Below are 16,463 nucleotides of genomic sequence, written 5' to 3' on the forward strand. Positions count from 1 at the left end.
CAGTGTGTGCTATAATTATCATATGGCAGCAAAACATGGTAGACATGATAATATATTAAAGCAGAACTGATCTAAACCAGAAAAAATTAGTTCCAATTTCGCCACCAGACGCAAATCTGGCGCTGTACGGCATCTAGCCAACATCTCTGTCGCTCGTATTGAACATACTCTGTAAGCAACAGTTAATAATAAAATCAACATTATGCCTTTTTAACTTGTTTGACCTTTTCTGCTCAAGTCCAGTTCCTAATCTACTACATATGTAAACATTTCTACACGTCTTTCTTGCATTCACATCTCTACATTTGCAGCTGGTGGCCAAAATTGGAACTAGCTTTTTTCCCCAACATAAATCAGTACCACATTAATGCATCAGAATATCTACCAAATTTCGCTGGCATACTATAATTACAGCTCACACTGGACCTCTGCGAGGAGCTGCACTATAATTATAACCACCCGGTACATGAGGAATTGATAGAATATCAGCAGTTGCTTGTACTGTCGCTTTTCTTCTCCAGTTTTTCTATTTCCCATCGTGGCAATTTCTTTTGTCATGGTGTGAGAGCAAAGTGTAAAACTCCTAACCTGACACAGAGACGAAATTTAGTTTTGTTGTGGTGGTATAAAAAATGCGTCATTATGATACTCGCAACAGTTTTATTTATTTATTCTTTTATGGCTCTTTAAAGCGTTCTTACTGTGTTTTCCTTCACTTGGATTAACTGGAACACCATACTGTCAGCAAATTCTTTGTTTTAGACTGTTCACTGGCAACAAAAATACACGCAATACTGGTTAAGATTAGTCTTAATCTCAGAGTTAAGAACTGGGCGACTAAATTAAAGAGTGGCTGTGTATTTTCTTGATCATAATCCACGTGAAGTGCGAACAAAAAGTATAATCTTAGATGAGGACTTACAGAAAGAGCATAGGATGGTATTGGACCATTAATTTCGGTGCAAATTTGTGGACATTCAAATTTCTGCAAGTGAGACCAGTTCAAATACTCTGAAGGATGCAGCGCAACGTCCTTGTAAGGATTTTTAACGTTTAATGGCCAACGTCAGTTGGACTTCTACTGACACTTGGAGTATATACGATCGACCTACAAATCAGCCGAATACTAGCTCAGAAAAGGCAAGTTTCAAGAAGTAAGGGAAATAACTGATAAGCTAATGCAGTAGTAATTTTTCTGATCATGCCGCTGTAATACGGGGCGACTTCAACTTGCCAGATATAGATTAGGAGCGTTATGCCATCAAACTGGTGCCAGAGACACGTATTCATCTGGCATTCTTCTGGATGTCTTGTCCGAAAATTACCTTGAGCAGATAGGTAGAGAACCAACTTGTGAGGGTAGCGTCTTAGACCTCCTGGCAACAAACAGACCTGAGCTTATCGAATCAGTTAACGTAGCGGAAAGTTTCAACGATCATAAGGCTGTGACATCTATGACGACGGGTCCTACAAGGAATGTTAAGAAAGTTTGGAAGATATATTTGTTCAGCAAGGGTGACAGGATACAAATTTCAGAATACCTCAGCAGTCCGCATCAAATATTCGGTGATGACGACGAAGATGTGGAGAACAAATGGGAAAAATTTAAAGGCATCGTTCAATATGCCCAAGACAATTATGTTCCGAGTAAGGTTTTAAGTGATGGGAAAGATACACCATAGTTTAATAGCCGTGTTAGAAAAGCGTTACGTAAACAAAGAGCACTTCATCTCAGATTCAAGAGAAGTAAAACCCTAGCTGACGAATAAAAGGTGAACGAAGCGAAAATGAGCGTAAGGAGATCAATGAGAGAAGCGTTCAATGATTTTGAAAGTTAAGATGTTGTCAACCGACCTGAGTAAAAACCCTAAGAGTTTATGATCGTATGTAAAATCAGTAGGTGGGTCAAAATCACCTATTCATTCTCTCAGCGACCACACCGGCACCGAAGCGGAAGACAACAGAGAGAAGGCCGAAATACTGAATTCGGTCTTCCGAAGTTGTTTCACCGGAGAAGATCGTAACCCTGTCCCTCCTTTCAATCGTCGTACGAGCGTCGAAATGGCAGGTATTGAGTGAGGAAACCGATCGCGGAATTGAAAAGCAGCTACAACCACTTGGTAATGGAAAGGCGTCAGGACCAGATGAGATACCTATAAGATTCTATAAAGATTATGCGAAAGAACTTGCTCCCCTTCTAGCAGTAATTTATCGTAGATCGCTTGAGCAACGAAAGGTACCTGACGAGCGGAAAAAAGCGCAGGTCATTCCCGTTTTTTTAAGGAAGGTCTAAGACAGATACCGTTGACGTCAATCTGTTGTAGAACTATTGAACATTGTTTCATGCTCAAGAATTATGATGTTTTTTGAAAATGAACATCTCCTCTATAAAAATTAACTTGTATTTCGCAAATAGAGATCCTGCGAAACTGAGATTCACAGTTCAGTGGACAACGGCGCTCAGTTTGATGCCGTTTTCCTTGACTTCTGTAAAGCATTTCACACCGTCCCGCACTGTTGTTTACTGAAAAAAAAACGAGCTTCCGGAGTATCGGAGCAAACTTGCGATTGGAATCAAGACTTTCTTGCAGATAGAACTCAACACGTCGCTCTTAACGGAACAAAATCGACAGATGTAAAGGTAATATCCGAGTAACATAGGAAAGTGTGATAGGACTGTTTCTGTTTCTAATATACATTGATAAACGGTCTAGTAGAAAGCATCGGATGCTCTTTAAGGCTATTCGCAGATGATGCGGTTGTCTACACCTAAGTAGCAACACCAGAAGATAGTAAGAATTTGTAGAACGACTTGCAGAGAACTGATGAATGGTACAGGCTCTGGCAATTGACCCTGAACGTAAATAAATGTAACATATTGCGCACACATAGGAAAAGAAATCCACTACTGTACAGCTACACTATTGATGACAAACAGCTGAAGACAGAATCTGCTGTAAAAATATCTAGGCGTAAATATCCAGACAACCTTAAGCGGAATGACTACATAAAAAATATAGTGGGAAGAGCAGATACGAGACTCAGATTCATCGGAAGAATCTTAAGGAAATGTAACTCATCTACGAAGGAAGTGGCTTATAAGGCGCTTGTTCACCCGATTCTTGAGTACTGTTTATCTACCTGGGACCCCATTCAGGTAGAAGAGATAGAGAAGATCCAACGAAGAGCTGCGCGTTTCGTCACGGGATTGTTTAGCTAGTAAGAGAGCGTTATGGAGATGCTAAACAAACTCCACTGGCAGACGTTACAAGAGAGGCGTTGTCCATCACGGAGACATTCACTATTGAAATTTCGGGACAACACTTTTCAGTAGAAGTCAGCTAACATATTACTTCCCTCACATACATCTCGCGTATTGACCATGAGGAGAAATTGAAGAAATTAGAGCCAATACAGAGGCTTACCGACAATCATTCTTCCCACGCACTATTCCCGAGTGGAACAGGGTTGGAGAGATCAGATAGTGGTACAGAAAGCACCCTCCGCCACACACCATTAGGTGGCTTTCGCAGTATGATGTAGATGTAGATGCAACGCATCTAGAGCACTACCAGTATAGGAAGAAAAGTCATTGAGTTCGGCCACACGCTATGATAGTTGCGAAAATGAGTCACCTAATCCTTCAAAGAGAATGATCTACATGCATCCTAATTATCTCTACTGATTTATTATAAGGAGGAGCGAGACATTTGTGGAGAAACTGGAACACAATACATCACGATAGAATGCATCTATCAAAGGCTCACAGTTCATGTAGAGACAGACAGTTTAAGAGGCTGTTGTTTGTATGACATAGTACGTGACAGAGAAGCGTGTGCTATCAGAGACCTGTTCCAGGGAAGAGCTACAAAAGTATCTTAATCTTCAAAGAAGAGAACGCCAAGGCTTTGTAATACTTAACAGCACTGAATCACCGTAGACAGAGCATCAGAGGAGAAAATGCTAATAAATGATGACTGACGTCACGGAGTGCATGATGTTCACAGGATGACAGAGGAGTCTTGTCTAGTCTCCTGAGTTCGTGGTAAGTACCAGCGATTCCTTCTCGGGACGCACTCCGGTAGAAGAAGGGAAGACCGCACGTCACAACACCGCCTGCAGTGCCGAAGAAAGGGGAGGACGACAGTCACATCTGGTGGATGACACTCTACATGCCAAAAAGATGAAGATCAGTTTGAACATCAGGCTGAATGATGCAGGCCACTTTTTCCGAGTCTGAAGTGGAATACTGGAGGTGCTTCGTTGTTCCGGATATGAGGTAATGTTCTGCAGCTCGCCCAGTTAGCCGTGCGCTGTAACGCGCTGCTTTTCGGGGGATAGGCGTGCCGGTCCCCGGCACGAATCCATCGGTGTGCCAGCCAGTCTGTGGATGATTTTTAAGGCGGTTTTTCATCTGCTTCGGCGAATGCGGGCTGGTTCCCCTTATTCCGCCTCGGTTACACTATGTCGGCGATTGCTGCGCAAACACTTTCTACACGTACGCGTACACCATAATTACTCTACCACGTAAAATGGGGGTTACACTCGTCTGATGTGAGATGTTTCCGGGGGGGAGGGGGAGGGGGGGGGGAGGTCCACTGGCTGCCGAACCGCACAATAACCCTGGGTTCGGTGTGGGGCGGTGGTGGGGTGAGTGGACTTCTGTAGCCTGTTGTGGGGTTGTGAACCATTGAGGGCTACGGCGGGGCGAAGCCTCTCCGTCGTTTCTAGGTCCACAGTTCCATACAATACAATACAATGGTCTGCAATTGGTGGATTGCTCTTCATCCCCAACCAGCTCCGCAGTCTTCTTGTGTTAACTGCACTGACTGGTTATAAATCTAGAAGCACGACTCTGAGTTATCAAGAAGCTCTGTCCAGCTAGGGACTGCATTTATTTGATGCTTAAGAAATTAATACCATTTAAAATAGGATCCAACTGATTTTGTGCTTCTGTGAGTCAATGTCTGTGACGTATAGGTCCACCACAACAGTAGTAGCACTCCACCAACAGAGATGTAGTAGATTTCACCTGATGAAAAGGCCAGTTTTTCTGGGATGCGAGGGTAAAACAGTAATTTTCTCAAGTCTTCTGGATTATCTGGTTGAAAATAAATGCGAGAAGAAGACTATAGAGTGAAAGAAAGAAAAATAACATCTTTCTTTAGATCAATAGTTCCTTGGTAGTGATAAAAGAGAGGGATCTGAAACGTAAATTGTGTGAATATGCAACCCGTTCACCATATTTGGCGCCATAAGACTGCCTCAACTTCACACATGCTTGAAAATTTACGCATAGAAAACGTCTGGAGTCTAATGAGGAGGCAGCCACAGATGGATGTTTTGCAGGTCTTCATGATAAATATTTCAGGGATGGAGTGATATATGCTCTGGAAAGAACTGGACAGAGTTTACTGGCCCGAAAGGAGACTACATCGAAAATCAGTGAATTTTTGTTTTTACCGTAAAACACAATTTTTCATCGTCAAGTTGTGTCCTAGACTCCGTAAGTTTTTCTCGAAAAATTTGCAGAACACTACTACACTTCGCAAGCTTTACTCATCACTCTTGGTTTCAATTGAGAAATGACGGGCAGTACAGAACACGACAAAAATTTTCAAGTATTGCATTACGAATGACTAACGCAACTTGAAACAGGTATGAAGTACTAACTGACTAGTTACAGCGACTCCCTTTAAAAATAGCTATAACGTACATTAACAATGCCTTCTACAGGTGTTAAATATGCATGAGTAAAACCTAAAAGGACATTCCAGAAAGCTATGCATTTCTAGGATTTTATACATGGTGTAGGCCTACTAGTACTAAAATGATAAAACCAATCCAAATACAACTCCCAAAGAATGGATCCCACAAATGAAATTGTAGACCACCAACCCATACGGTGAAATGAAGCAACAAAAAAAAAAAAAAGCTGAAAATAAATGAAACGCAATAGTAAGGTAAATTCCAAAGTGTGGTAATATACTGTTATTCAGTTTTCTAAATTGAGGTTCATCTTAACGTTCTATATCCGTTTTTATCCTGAACTGAATTTCACAAGCCATGGAAGACCTCAATCAGGATCTTCGGAAGGGTATTTGAAAACATGGCACATCAACAGACATATGTTGCCACAGCTGCCGGAATGTGGATTTCGGAACAACTAAACCACTGTCTAACATAATAGTCGCGACATTCACTGCTGAAGTTGTCACCGTTTGACAGCTGGAGCGACAGTAGCGCTCCAAGCGGCGAGAAAGGAGAACGTCAGATGCGTCATAAGCATAATGTTTGTTTTTGCATCCCTTTCCTACGTGACTTATGAAATATTTGAATTGTTATTTTGCCTCCAAGAGTTTGTGCAATAACAGAAGACATATATGTTTCTAAAAATTATTCTATAATAAGCACAAGTTGGGACGAAAATCATGAATCCACTGGCAAGTGACAACACATTCGTGAAAAAACACTTGTTGGATAGAACTGCACGTTACCATGTTGATACCAGAAGAACATAAACACACAGATTCACATGTCGTTCCACAGGCCTACTGTGTTTTAGTCATTGTCGCCTGCTGCCACATTGTATTATTCTAAGTGGGACAAACAGCTGCCAAATAGTGGGAGAAATATGCTATGCGTGTAAACCCCAGGTCCTCAAAGTCAACAACACTGTCAGAATTGCTATCATATGTTAAATTTGCCATTACAGACATTTTATGCAATGACATATTCACTAGTTCATCAGTATTGAAGAAATGCTGTACCTTCTGCTTTAAAAGGTGGAATATATTGTCACTTATCTCACATTTTATTTGTATGCCTTCCACATTCCTTTGTAATGTATGCACTGATGGCAGCATAAAACATTCTGACAAAACCTTTATGCCTGAGTGCTGTAATATAATAAATTTAGAGTAAACAGCTTATTTTCGTCTTTCCATCTTGCAGCACGTTTCTCCTTCAATGGCATTCTAATCTGACTTAACAACAAGTCATGGGCATCTTTTTTTTTTTAAAAAATTATCATTATCCTAGAGCCTTCAAAATTTGTTTGCCCTTCTTCACTTGATCCTTCTGATACAGTTTCTGTTGCTGTGTGTACTTAAAATGATAGGCACTTTCCTCGTTCCGTAATAGTTTTGCATGAAGTCTAGCGATCTGCACATTCTGACACTACACACGCTTTTGCAAGACACGAATAACTGCGCTTAATCTAACCACTTCATCATCAAAGCAGGTCTGTGTTGGCGATTCGGATGAATCTAGCACTGATATATGGAGAGTTGAACTGGCTGCTTCTGTTTTATAGCTTTAGATGGACTACCAAACCTTTGTGGCAGTTTCCTCTTTATCGTCAGTTGAGGTAGCTTATTCGGGATGTCAGTGGGGATACTGCATTCCACACAAATTTATTATTGTCTCCATTCATGAACTTGTTGGTTCGCAGTGTAGTGAACAAAACATTATTACAAAGGTAAATAGCATCCTTTTTCCATCAGGTCTTCTCATCTGCTATTCACTAGCCATTTTCTGCTCCTAAAACGAAGCATTAATCATTAATGCAACTGTATGCAAGCGAATTCTGGGGACACAGTTTAATAACATGATGGTATATACCTCTCAGGGTCCTTACGAAACCTAAAAAAGAACGTGGTACGTTCTTCTTGTTGTTGCTGAAATTTATTGAGCTACAGATGCTCCGGTTTGTAAAAACCGTTGCACAAACCGAAATAAACAACTACCATTCACTTTCACTTTCACGATCGTGTCGAACTCCACAGTTTTACTTACTGGCCGCTTGGCGCGCTGCTGGCGCAGTAGACAACAAAATCAAGTCGAAGTGTCGCGACTGTTACGTTACACTGTGACTAAACCACATAGCTGATGTTGCCTGCAATTCGACCAAAGTCCATTCATGGCCCCGACTAAGCTTCATAAACCATTAAAGGAATGTTTTATTTTCTAAGAAAACAATTACAACAACTGCTAAAGATTTGGTTATGTTGCACTTACTGATCTTCCCACAAACTGAGGAAGAACACGACCTGAATGGTTTCCAAATGCATTCTGCATCTTAGCTTGCAGATGCCAGGAAGATACTTGTAACGAGCTATGAATGAGAAAAAGAGTATGTAATAATAATAATGATGGTACTGATGATGATGCGGATGATGTTGATAACGACGACGATGACGTAGATGATAATATGAAATATGTTCATACAAAGTGTATACGGCACAAAGAGGATTTAGAAAAGAAACACAATACACTATGAAGCAAATATTCAAATTGTACGGAATTCCGTAGATGCGATGTACATGTACAGAGAAACATATGATTACAGTTTGAGGAAAAAGATTTGATTTATTCAAGAGAAAGAGCTTTACAAATTGAGCAAGTTATTAACGCGTTGTTCCGCCTCTGGCCCTTATGCAGGCTGTTGTTTGCCCCGGTATTGATTCACAGGGTTGTTGGATGTCATCATGAGGAATATCGTGCCAGATTCCGTCCAACTGACGCGTTAGAGTGTAAAATTCCCGAGCTGGTTGGAGGGCTCCAAAAGTTCTCAGTTGGGGAGAGATCCGGTCACCTTAATGGCCGAGATAGGGCTTGGCAAGGACACCCCGTTTTGTTGTCCTTCATGGGAAGCCATCCTCGGCTTACATTTCTGCAAGATAATGCCCATCCTCACAGGGCGAGAGTTTCTAATGCTTGTCTTCATGCTTGATAAACCCTACTTTGGCCAGCAGGGACCTTTCACCAGTTGAGAACGTTTGCAGCTTTACAGGTAGGGCCCTCCAAGCAGCTCGGGATTTTTGCGATGTAACGTGACAGTTGGATAGAATTAGGAACAATATCCTTCAGTAGGACATCCAACAACTCTATCGATCAATGTAAAGCTGAATAAATGCTTGCATAATGGCCAGAGATGGACCAGTGCTTTACTGACTTGCTTAATTTGTGAAGCTGTTTCTCTTGAATAAATAATTATATTTTTCTGAAGTTGTACTCAACTGTTTGTCTGTACATGTACATCACATATACCGATTTCCGTCCCATTCGGATAATTGCTTCGTGGTGCGGTTTCATTTTCTTTTCTTTTTCCATATAATGTATTAGCAGTAGTTGAGACAGGTCACATATAACACTGCTGAAGACTGTTACAAGGCATTGTAAAAGTAACCAAGACGCCGCAGCCAAAGAAACAAGGCTGCTGGGAAATTAATTTTTGAAATGTTTTATTTATTTATTGGTGCTCTTATTTTACTTGGCAGAACAACTTACTTTGTGAGCCTGGCGTGCCTCATCGATGTAGTGGGTTGTTATAATTATGGTCACTTTCTTGGCGGCTGTTACCTCCACCAGGTGATCCCAGATACTGGAAAAAAGTGAAGGGTGGAATTATTACAGAAGGAGTTTCAGTTACGAAAGTCATCAAGAAAGTAAGCTGCAGACGGAAACATAATGTAGTTAGTTAGAAGAATGTGTCTGTATTACTAACGCGCTATACCAGAACGCAAAATCGGTTGCAGGTTGTCTATCTAACGGCTTGCAGGGGCAACAAAAATTTGATTTTCAATATTTATCGTGATCATTGGATGGCATTTAAAAATTTATTGATTGGCGACTCCATGGAGTGCTGTGTGCACAACGACCATATATGTTAAATTAAAAGGAAGGTCAGCGTTGGTCGTAATATTGATGTTTTATTGATAGCAGAATCGATTTTCGATCACATAGTGGTATCAAGTTGATACCAGTGTCTGAGTTTAATGTGTACAGCACCGAAGATGATCACTATGTGATCGAAAATTGATTCTGCTATCAATAAAACATCAATATTACGACTAACGCTGACCTTCCTTTTAATTTAAAAATTTAAAATGCTGCCATAATCTATTCATTAAGAGGTAATATAATCTTGTGTTAAAAATTTAACACAATTACACAAGTGCTACAGTTGGAAAGTGTGTGCTTGTCTTGCGGCAGCTTTAACTGACGGCGTGCCAATAGCTGGACTACGTTCATCCAGTATTTGGAAATGAGAGCACTTAGAGACTTCCAACGAAGTTTACACATAATTTCAAACCATTACAAAACTTTTTCTCGCTGACATCCCCCCCTCCCACAACACACCCTCCCCCTGCAAAATGAGGAAAAGAAGGTAATCTATCACTTACTACATATTCACTCTTCATGCAGTCAAACTTTAGCGTCGGGGATGACGTTTTAATTAAAACTTTATACTATTAACTGTATTTGCAACACAGTTTGCAGAAATTTCCACGTATACCACTGAATGTACCTGCAATATTATGTCATTGTGCAATGGATAATTAAGGAGATAGGTCATCATAACAATTAGATGCGTGAAAAATTAGCAGGATTATATTAATCCAATGTTTCATAATGAGAACATTAGCGACTTGTAACAAATTTAAACAGTAAATTGAAACTTTATCTGCGCTTTTCGTCGCTTACATGCTCAACGTCAAATGTTTACCACATTAACTCATTTTTAAAGTTATCAGATGTTTGAAGCTGTCCTATACATGGCATTCGATTGTTCGGTTAATTGGGGTTTACTGTTTGGAACTTACTCAGCAGTTGTTGACTTAGATTAGTATTATGTGGTTTCAAACAAACGGAATTGACTTGGAAGTATCACATACTATTCATGGCCACACTCTGAATTAATCACTACGTGTAATGTTCGTCAGAGGTTAGCTGGATAACCAACAAGTGAAAACTGAATGAACACACTGATTAATTAAACAAGAAGATCTATACTGATTAATTAAACAAGAATGTCAATTCCGCATGTTTTGCGCTTATAAATAAGTATGTCTCAGTGTTTTGACATCAGTCAGGGTTGCAGTTTTTAAGAATTATGTTCAAGGGGAAGTGCAGGTAAAGAAAACAAAGTATTCTCTCAGTAAACGCAGCATATCTCGCAGAGGTCTCTTAAAAGACTTGGGAGTTTATACAACCACTTCACAGCACATTTAATTCTTGAAGGTATTTGTTGTTAACAATAGAAAATCCGTTCCAACTGTGTTCTAATACACACAGTCGCACTACAGAAACGAAATATACTTGTAATTTAGACTTCTTTTATGAGGCTGTAATTAGAGTGGAGATTTTTTATTCTGTAGGAGACACAAAGCAAAAAATTGTGTACCCCTGTAATCCCCCACAAAATTAAAAACACGTTTGAGCAAACAGGCCTTCCGGAAATTATCTGATTATATGCATTCAAGAACTGAAGGTCCCTGTTTTCTGGATAGCAAATATGTACCAATGTTCAGCGTAAATACGCCTCTGTTGGTTCATACAGGGTGTAACGAGTACAAGTGTGGATGTTTCTATTGGTGACTGAGGACAGTGTGCAACATAACATCAATATTTACGTCATTTGCAGACTAATAATTATAGCCATTACAAGTCACATGTTTTTAAGCTGGTTAGTACCTACAAGCACATGTGGCAACGGCAAGCCATCAATACCTCTTTTTCCCTGGGCAGCAGATCAGGTGTTGAAAAGTGGACATATTTTCTCTCTGTGTATTTGCGGATCCGTTTTGCTGTTTGGAGCCCTGTATTTGAAATTTCTTTTTACATTTCTTTTCCAGTATATTTTTTGGATACTCTTTCCTTCATATTTTCATCTTTTCTCTAAAAACATTGATTATTTCATGTAGATCATGTGTTGACATGTGGACGCAAAGCGATTAGCCTATACTGACAGGCGTAGTCCACTTAGTGGTGCAGTTCGACCATGCAGAAGGTTTGTGACGTGTTTGTGGAAGGCTGTTCAACACAGGGGGAAAAAAAAACCGACAGACTGATGTGTGTACATATTAGTAAATGCTCATTACACCCTGTATATATGTGTATGTATATACAGGGTGGTCCATTGACAATGACACATTGGAACAACCGAAATAAAATGTTCAAACGTACCTACGTTCTGTATTTTCATTTAAAAAAACCTACCTGTTACCAACTGTTCGTCTAAAATTGTGAACCATATGTTTGTGAATATTACTGCGCCATCTATCACAAAGCGTGAAAAGTGGTCCAACTAAAACATTCATATTTCTTTACGTACTACACGAATATGTAATAAAAAAATGGGGGATCCTATTTTAAAAAACGCAATTGATATCCGCCTAACCAATGGCAGCGCCATCTACCGGACCAAACATAGCACCATCTGTTTTCCCCCATCAAGCTAGAAGAGTTTCGTTCATTGTAGTTTTTTCGTTTGACGCTTATTTCGTGAGATATTTGGCCCGGTCATGATCAAATGGTTCAAATGGCTCTGAGCACTATGGGACTCTGAGGTCACCAGTCCCCTAGAACTTAGAACTACTTAAACCCAACTAACCTAAGGACATCACAAACATCCATGCCCGAATGCCCGAGGCAGGATTCTAACCTGTGACCGTAGCGGTCACGCGGTTCCAGGCTGAAGCGCCTAGAACCGCACGGCCACTCCGGCCGGCCGGTCATGATCAATGGACCACCCTATATATATATATATAGGGTACCAGTTGCAGGCTGCCTCTCTAACGCCTTTCGGGGGAAACTATTACTCAAAATCAAAAACTGACTGAAACAGAAAATACGTGAACTTTGGAAAATTTCGTAGGATATACTAAGACTTAAAGCGATTCCATTATAACATGGATAAATTTATGCCATTACTCTGTGTTCATCGTAACTGTCCTGTCCTGAAACTATAAAATAAAACTCATATGGTACTCAAATAACTTAAGGGAATGCAGCCGGGCGACGTCTTCGACAACGACCGATATTTCGACTTGTGCATATCCTGTCATTTCCAAGACAAAACTGCAGCAAGTAAGCACTGTGAAAGGGAATTTAAAACCTCGGTTTGCAGAGTAAATCCGTTAAAACACACACACACACACACACTGTAAGCACTAAGCGCCGCCACACAACGAAAGTCGGCCAACGCCAGAAGTTACCGATAGCGAATATTAATAACAAACAGATGAGGTAGCGTTGACTCTGTCCCTCTGTTGTTTTACCAGGAGAGCGCAGGACTCCAAGCAGAATTTAAGCAAAATCCTTGCTAATTAAATCTCAACTGCTTCCCTAATAACACTACCCCAATAGCTGGAAGTGCATGCCAAGACCTCTGTGTTGTTATGCTCTGTAGCATGACCGGTGGCAGGTTAGTGTTCTGCGATAGCAGATTTGCTTTGTTGTTGTTAGCGTGTGTGATGCTTATGCTCAATACACTGGTCCTCCGCTCTCCTGATGGTCTGACCAATATACACTCCTGGAAATGGAAAAAAGAACACATTGACACCGGTGTGCCAGACCCACCATACTTGCTCCGGACACTGCGAGAGGGCTGTACAAGCAATGATCACACGCACGGCACAGCGGACACACCAGGAACCGCGGTGTTGGCCGTCGAATGGCGCTAGCTGCGCAGCATTTGTGCACCGCCGCCGTCAGTGTCAGCCAGTTTGCCGTGGCATACGGAGCTCCATCGCAGTCTTTAACACCGGTAGCATGCCGCGACAGCGTGGACGTGAACCGTATGTGCAGTTGACGGACTTTGAGCGAGGGCGTATAGTGGGCATGCGGGAGGCTGGGTGGACGTACCGCCGAATTGCTCAACACGTGGGACGTGAGGTCTCCACAGTACATCGATGTTGTCGCCAGTGGTCGGCGGAAGGTGCACGTGCCCGTCGACCTGGGACTGGACCGCAGCGACGCACGGATGCACGCCAAGACCGTAGGATCCTACGCAGTGCCGTAGGGGACCGCACCGCCACTTCCCAGCAAATTAGGGACACTGTTGCTCCTGGGGTATCGGCGAGGACCATTCGCAACCGTCTCCATGAAGCTGGGCTACGGTCCCGCACACCGTTAGGCCGTCTTCCGCTCACGCCCCAACATCGTGCAGCCCGCCTCCAGTGGTGTCGCGACAGGCGTGAATGGAGGGACGAATGGAGACGTGTCGTCTTCAGCGATGAGAGTCGCTTCTGCCTTGGTGCCAATGATGGTCGTATGCGTGTTTGGCACCGTGCAGATGAGCGCCACAATCAGGACTGCATACGACCGAGGCACACAGGGCCAACACCCGGCATCATGGTGTGGGGAGCGATCTACACGCCGTACACCACTGGTGATCGTCGAGGGGACACTGAATAGTGCACCGTACATCCAAACCGTCATCGAACCCATCGTTCTACCATTCCTAGACCAGCACGGGAACTTGCTGTTCCAACAGGACAATGCACGTCAGCATGTATCCCGTGCCACCCAACGTGCTCTAGAAGGTGTAAGTCAACTACCCTGGCCAGCAAGATCTCCGGATCTGTCCCCCACTGAGCATGTTTGGGACTGGATGAAGCGTCGTCTCACGCGGTCTGCACGTCCAGCACGAACGCTGGTCCAACTGAGGCGCCAGGTGGAAATGGCATGGCAAGCCGTTCCACAGGACTACATCCAGCATCTCTACGATCGTCTCCATGGGAGAATAGCAGCCTGCATTGCTGCGAAAGGTGGAAATACACTGTACTAGTGCCGACATTGTGCATGCTCTGTTGCCTGTGTCTATGTGCCTGTGGTTCTGTCAGTGTGATCATGTGATGTATCTGACCCCAGGAATGTGTCAATAAAGTTTCCCCTTCCTGGGACAATGAATTCACGGTGTTCTTATTTCAATTTCCAGGAGTGTATGACATGCTTTGGTGCCTTGAAAATGACAAGGTGTGCCACTGTCGAAATATCGGCGGTTGTCGGAGTCCTGGCTCCATTTCTGTAGGTTATTTTTGAAACGCAACAGGGCGTAGCAGTTAATAGCAAATACTCATCTTCGTTTCTCGGTGATCTCCGATGCTGCAGTGGCTGTAAAAGTATTTGCGATTATCCACCAAAATTTGCTGTGACTTGCTGAGTTCTTGACGGTGTAGATGATTTGGTAGCACCAAGAGAAATTTCAAGAAATTCGGGTTGACATTACGTTTCTCTTTCAGAATTACGTGTTTAATGAGTAATACGGTTACAAAACAATAGCAAAACTGGTTCACAAACACTGTGAGGAAAACGGAGATCCTGATGGCTGATTCGCCACTGCTTATATATTGTTTTAACAGTCACTGATTACATCATCCATTATTACAAATAGAAAACTTAAAGATTACAATAAAAATCTTACTGGTGTATACAGAATGACATCACGGAATTATGTATTAATTCACTCCTCTCACGTTGCAACATAAAGTTTTACACGGCTTTTAGATTTTAGTATTGATATTCGTAAAATCAGTTCATCAACAATGTTTTTTATAAAGTTGCTTACATCAAGAAGATTATTAGTTGAAAAATTTTCGTAACATGTGGACGTGTTCTCTTCATAAATACTAACAAAAAACTAGTTTAACTTCTTGTAAGAGCTATTCTGGAATTACAAAATGAGAATTGTTGATGTCCTGTGTTCAAATGTCGATTAGTAACAGTCGAACTAGAGCAGAGAAATAATGAAATTAATGACAGCATAATAAACTGAGCTTTAAAATGATCAGATAAATGAAATGAGTATGTTACAAAATTAATATAAGCTTGCAAAAGTGGCAACCTGATACCTGAGGTCAACACTTTATGTCCTATTTTTCCTAATGGTCATGTTATTAATCACTATTACAGTCGTTTTTCTACTGCTCGACTTATACTGGTTGCTGATTGCGTTGGTGACGTCAGTGATTGTAAAGGTAGAGGCATCTTTTCTTATAAATGAAACTTTTCTATTCTGATCAAGAACTTTTGTATGCGGAATAGTAAATACCACTTGTGAGCTTTGGTCTGACGAGTGAGTGCATGCCACAGCAGGGGCTGCGGGCTGGGATCTCTGCAGCCGTACGTTCAAAAGGACTGGTGATTACTTCCGATACTCGTGCTGACAAGAGGTGGGCTAATGTCTTTGGTTAACCATGCGGAGGCACTCAGCCGACCAGCGGTGTTTTGCTTGGCGCCGTTCCGGTGGACCCATAAATTCTTGACCGTGAACTGTAGGATGACAATGCAGACCGCACGGGTGCCGCTAAGGAATAAAGATCTAAACAATGGAGAGAGTTGCCCGTAGCAAAGAAATGGCCATTTTACTACTAGCGCGCAGATTAGCCAAAGCACGCTTTGCAGAGGGCATTGTTCTCTGCACAGTGACTTCTCAGAAGGGAATTGGAATGGGAAACAGTGTGAACAGGCTTCTATCTCCGAGGGAAGCGACGATATTCAGCTTTTTTTTTTTACTGGGTTTTCGGTCTCACAGAATTGCGTCAACCTGACTCTATCCACGTTGGTTTGAGAATTTCTTCCACTAAAAGGTGAGAGATGTTGTTATTAGGCATCTTAAAAATTACTCGACAGCGAGAGATTAGGAGCAGACGTAGAAATTCTGTAAGCTGGAAAAC

The 16,463-nt window shown here is 41.8% G+C and overlaps 1 protein-coding gene across 2 annotated transcripts in view; it reads right to left on the reverse strand.

Annotated features, from left to right (window-relative positions):
- Positions 1-16,463, reverse strand: part of LOC126473168 (ABC transporter G family member 23-like) — a 490,841-nt gene that overhangs the window by 60,741 nt on the left and 413,637 nt on the right. For both annotated transcript variants that reach the window (XM_050100049.1, XM_050100048.1), the window contains exon 8: positions 9,292-9,385. In XM_050100049.1, the coding sequence (XP_049956006.1) occupies positions 9,292-9,385 (94 nt within the window). The remainder of the gene's footprint in view (positions 1-9,291; positions 9,386-16,463) is intronic.

The sequence above is a fragment of the Schistocerca serialis genome, chromosome 4 (assembly GCF_023864345.2).
Source record: "Schistocerca serialis cubense isolate TAMUIC-IGC-003099 chromosome 4, iqSchSeri2.2, whole genome shotgun sequence".
Lineage (NCBI taxonomy): Eukaryota > Metazoa > Arthropoda > Insecta > Orthoptera > Acrididae > Schistocerca > Schistocerca serialis.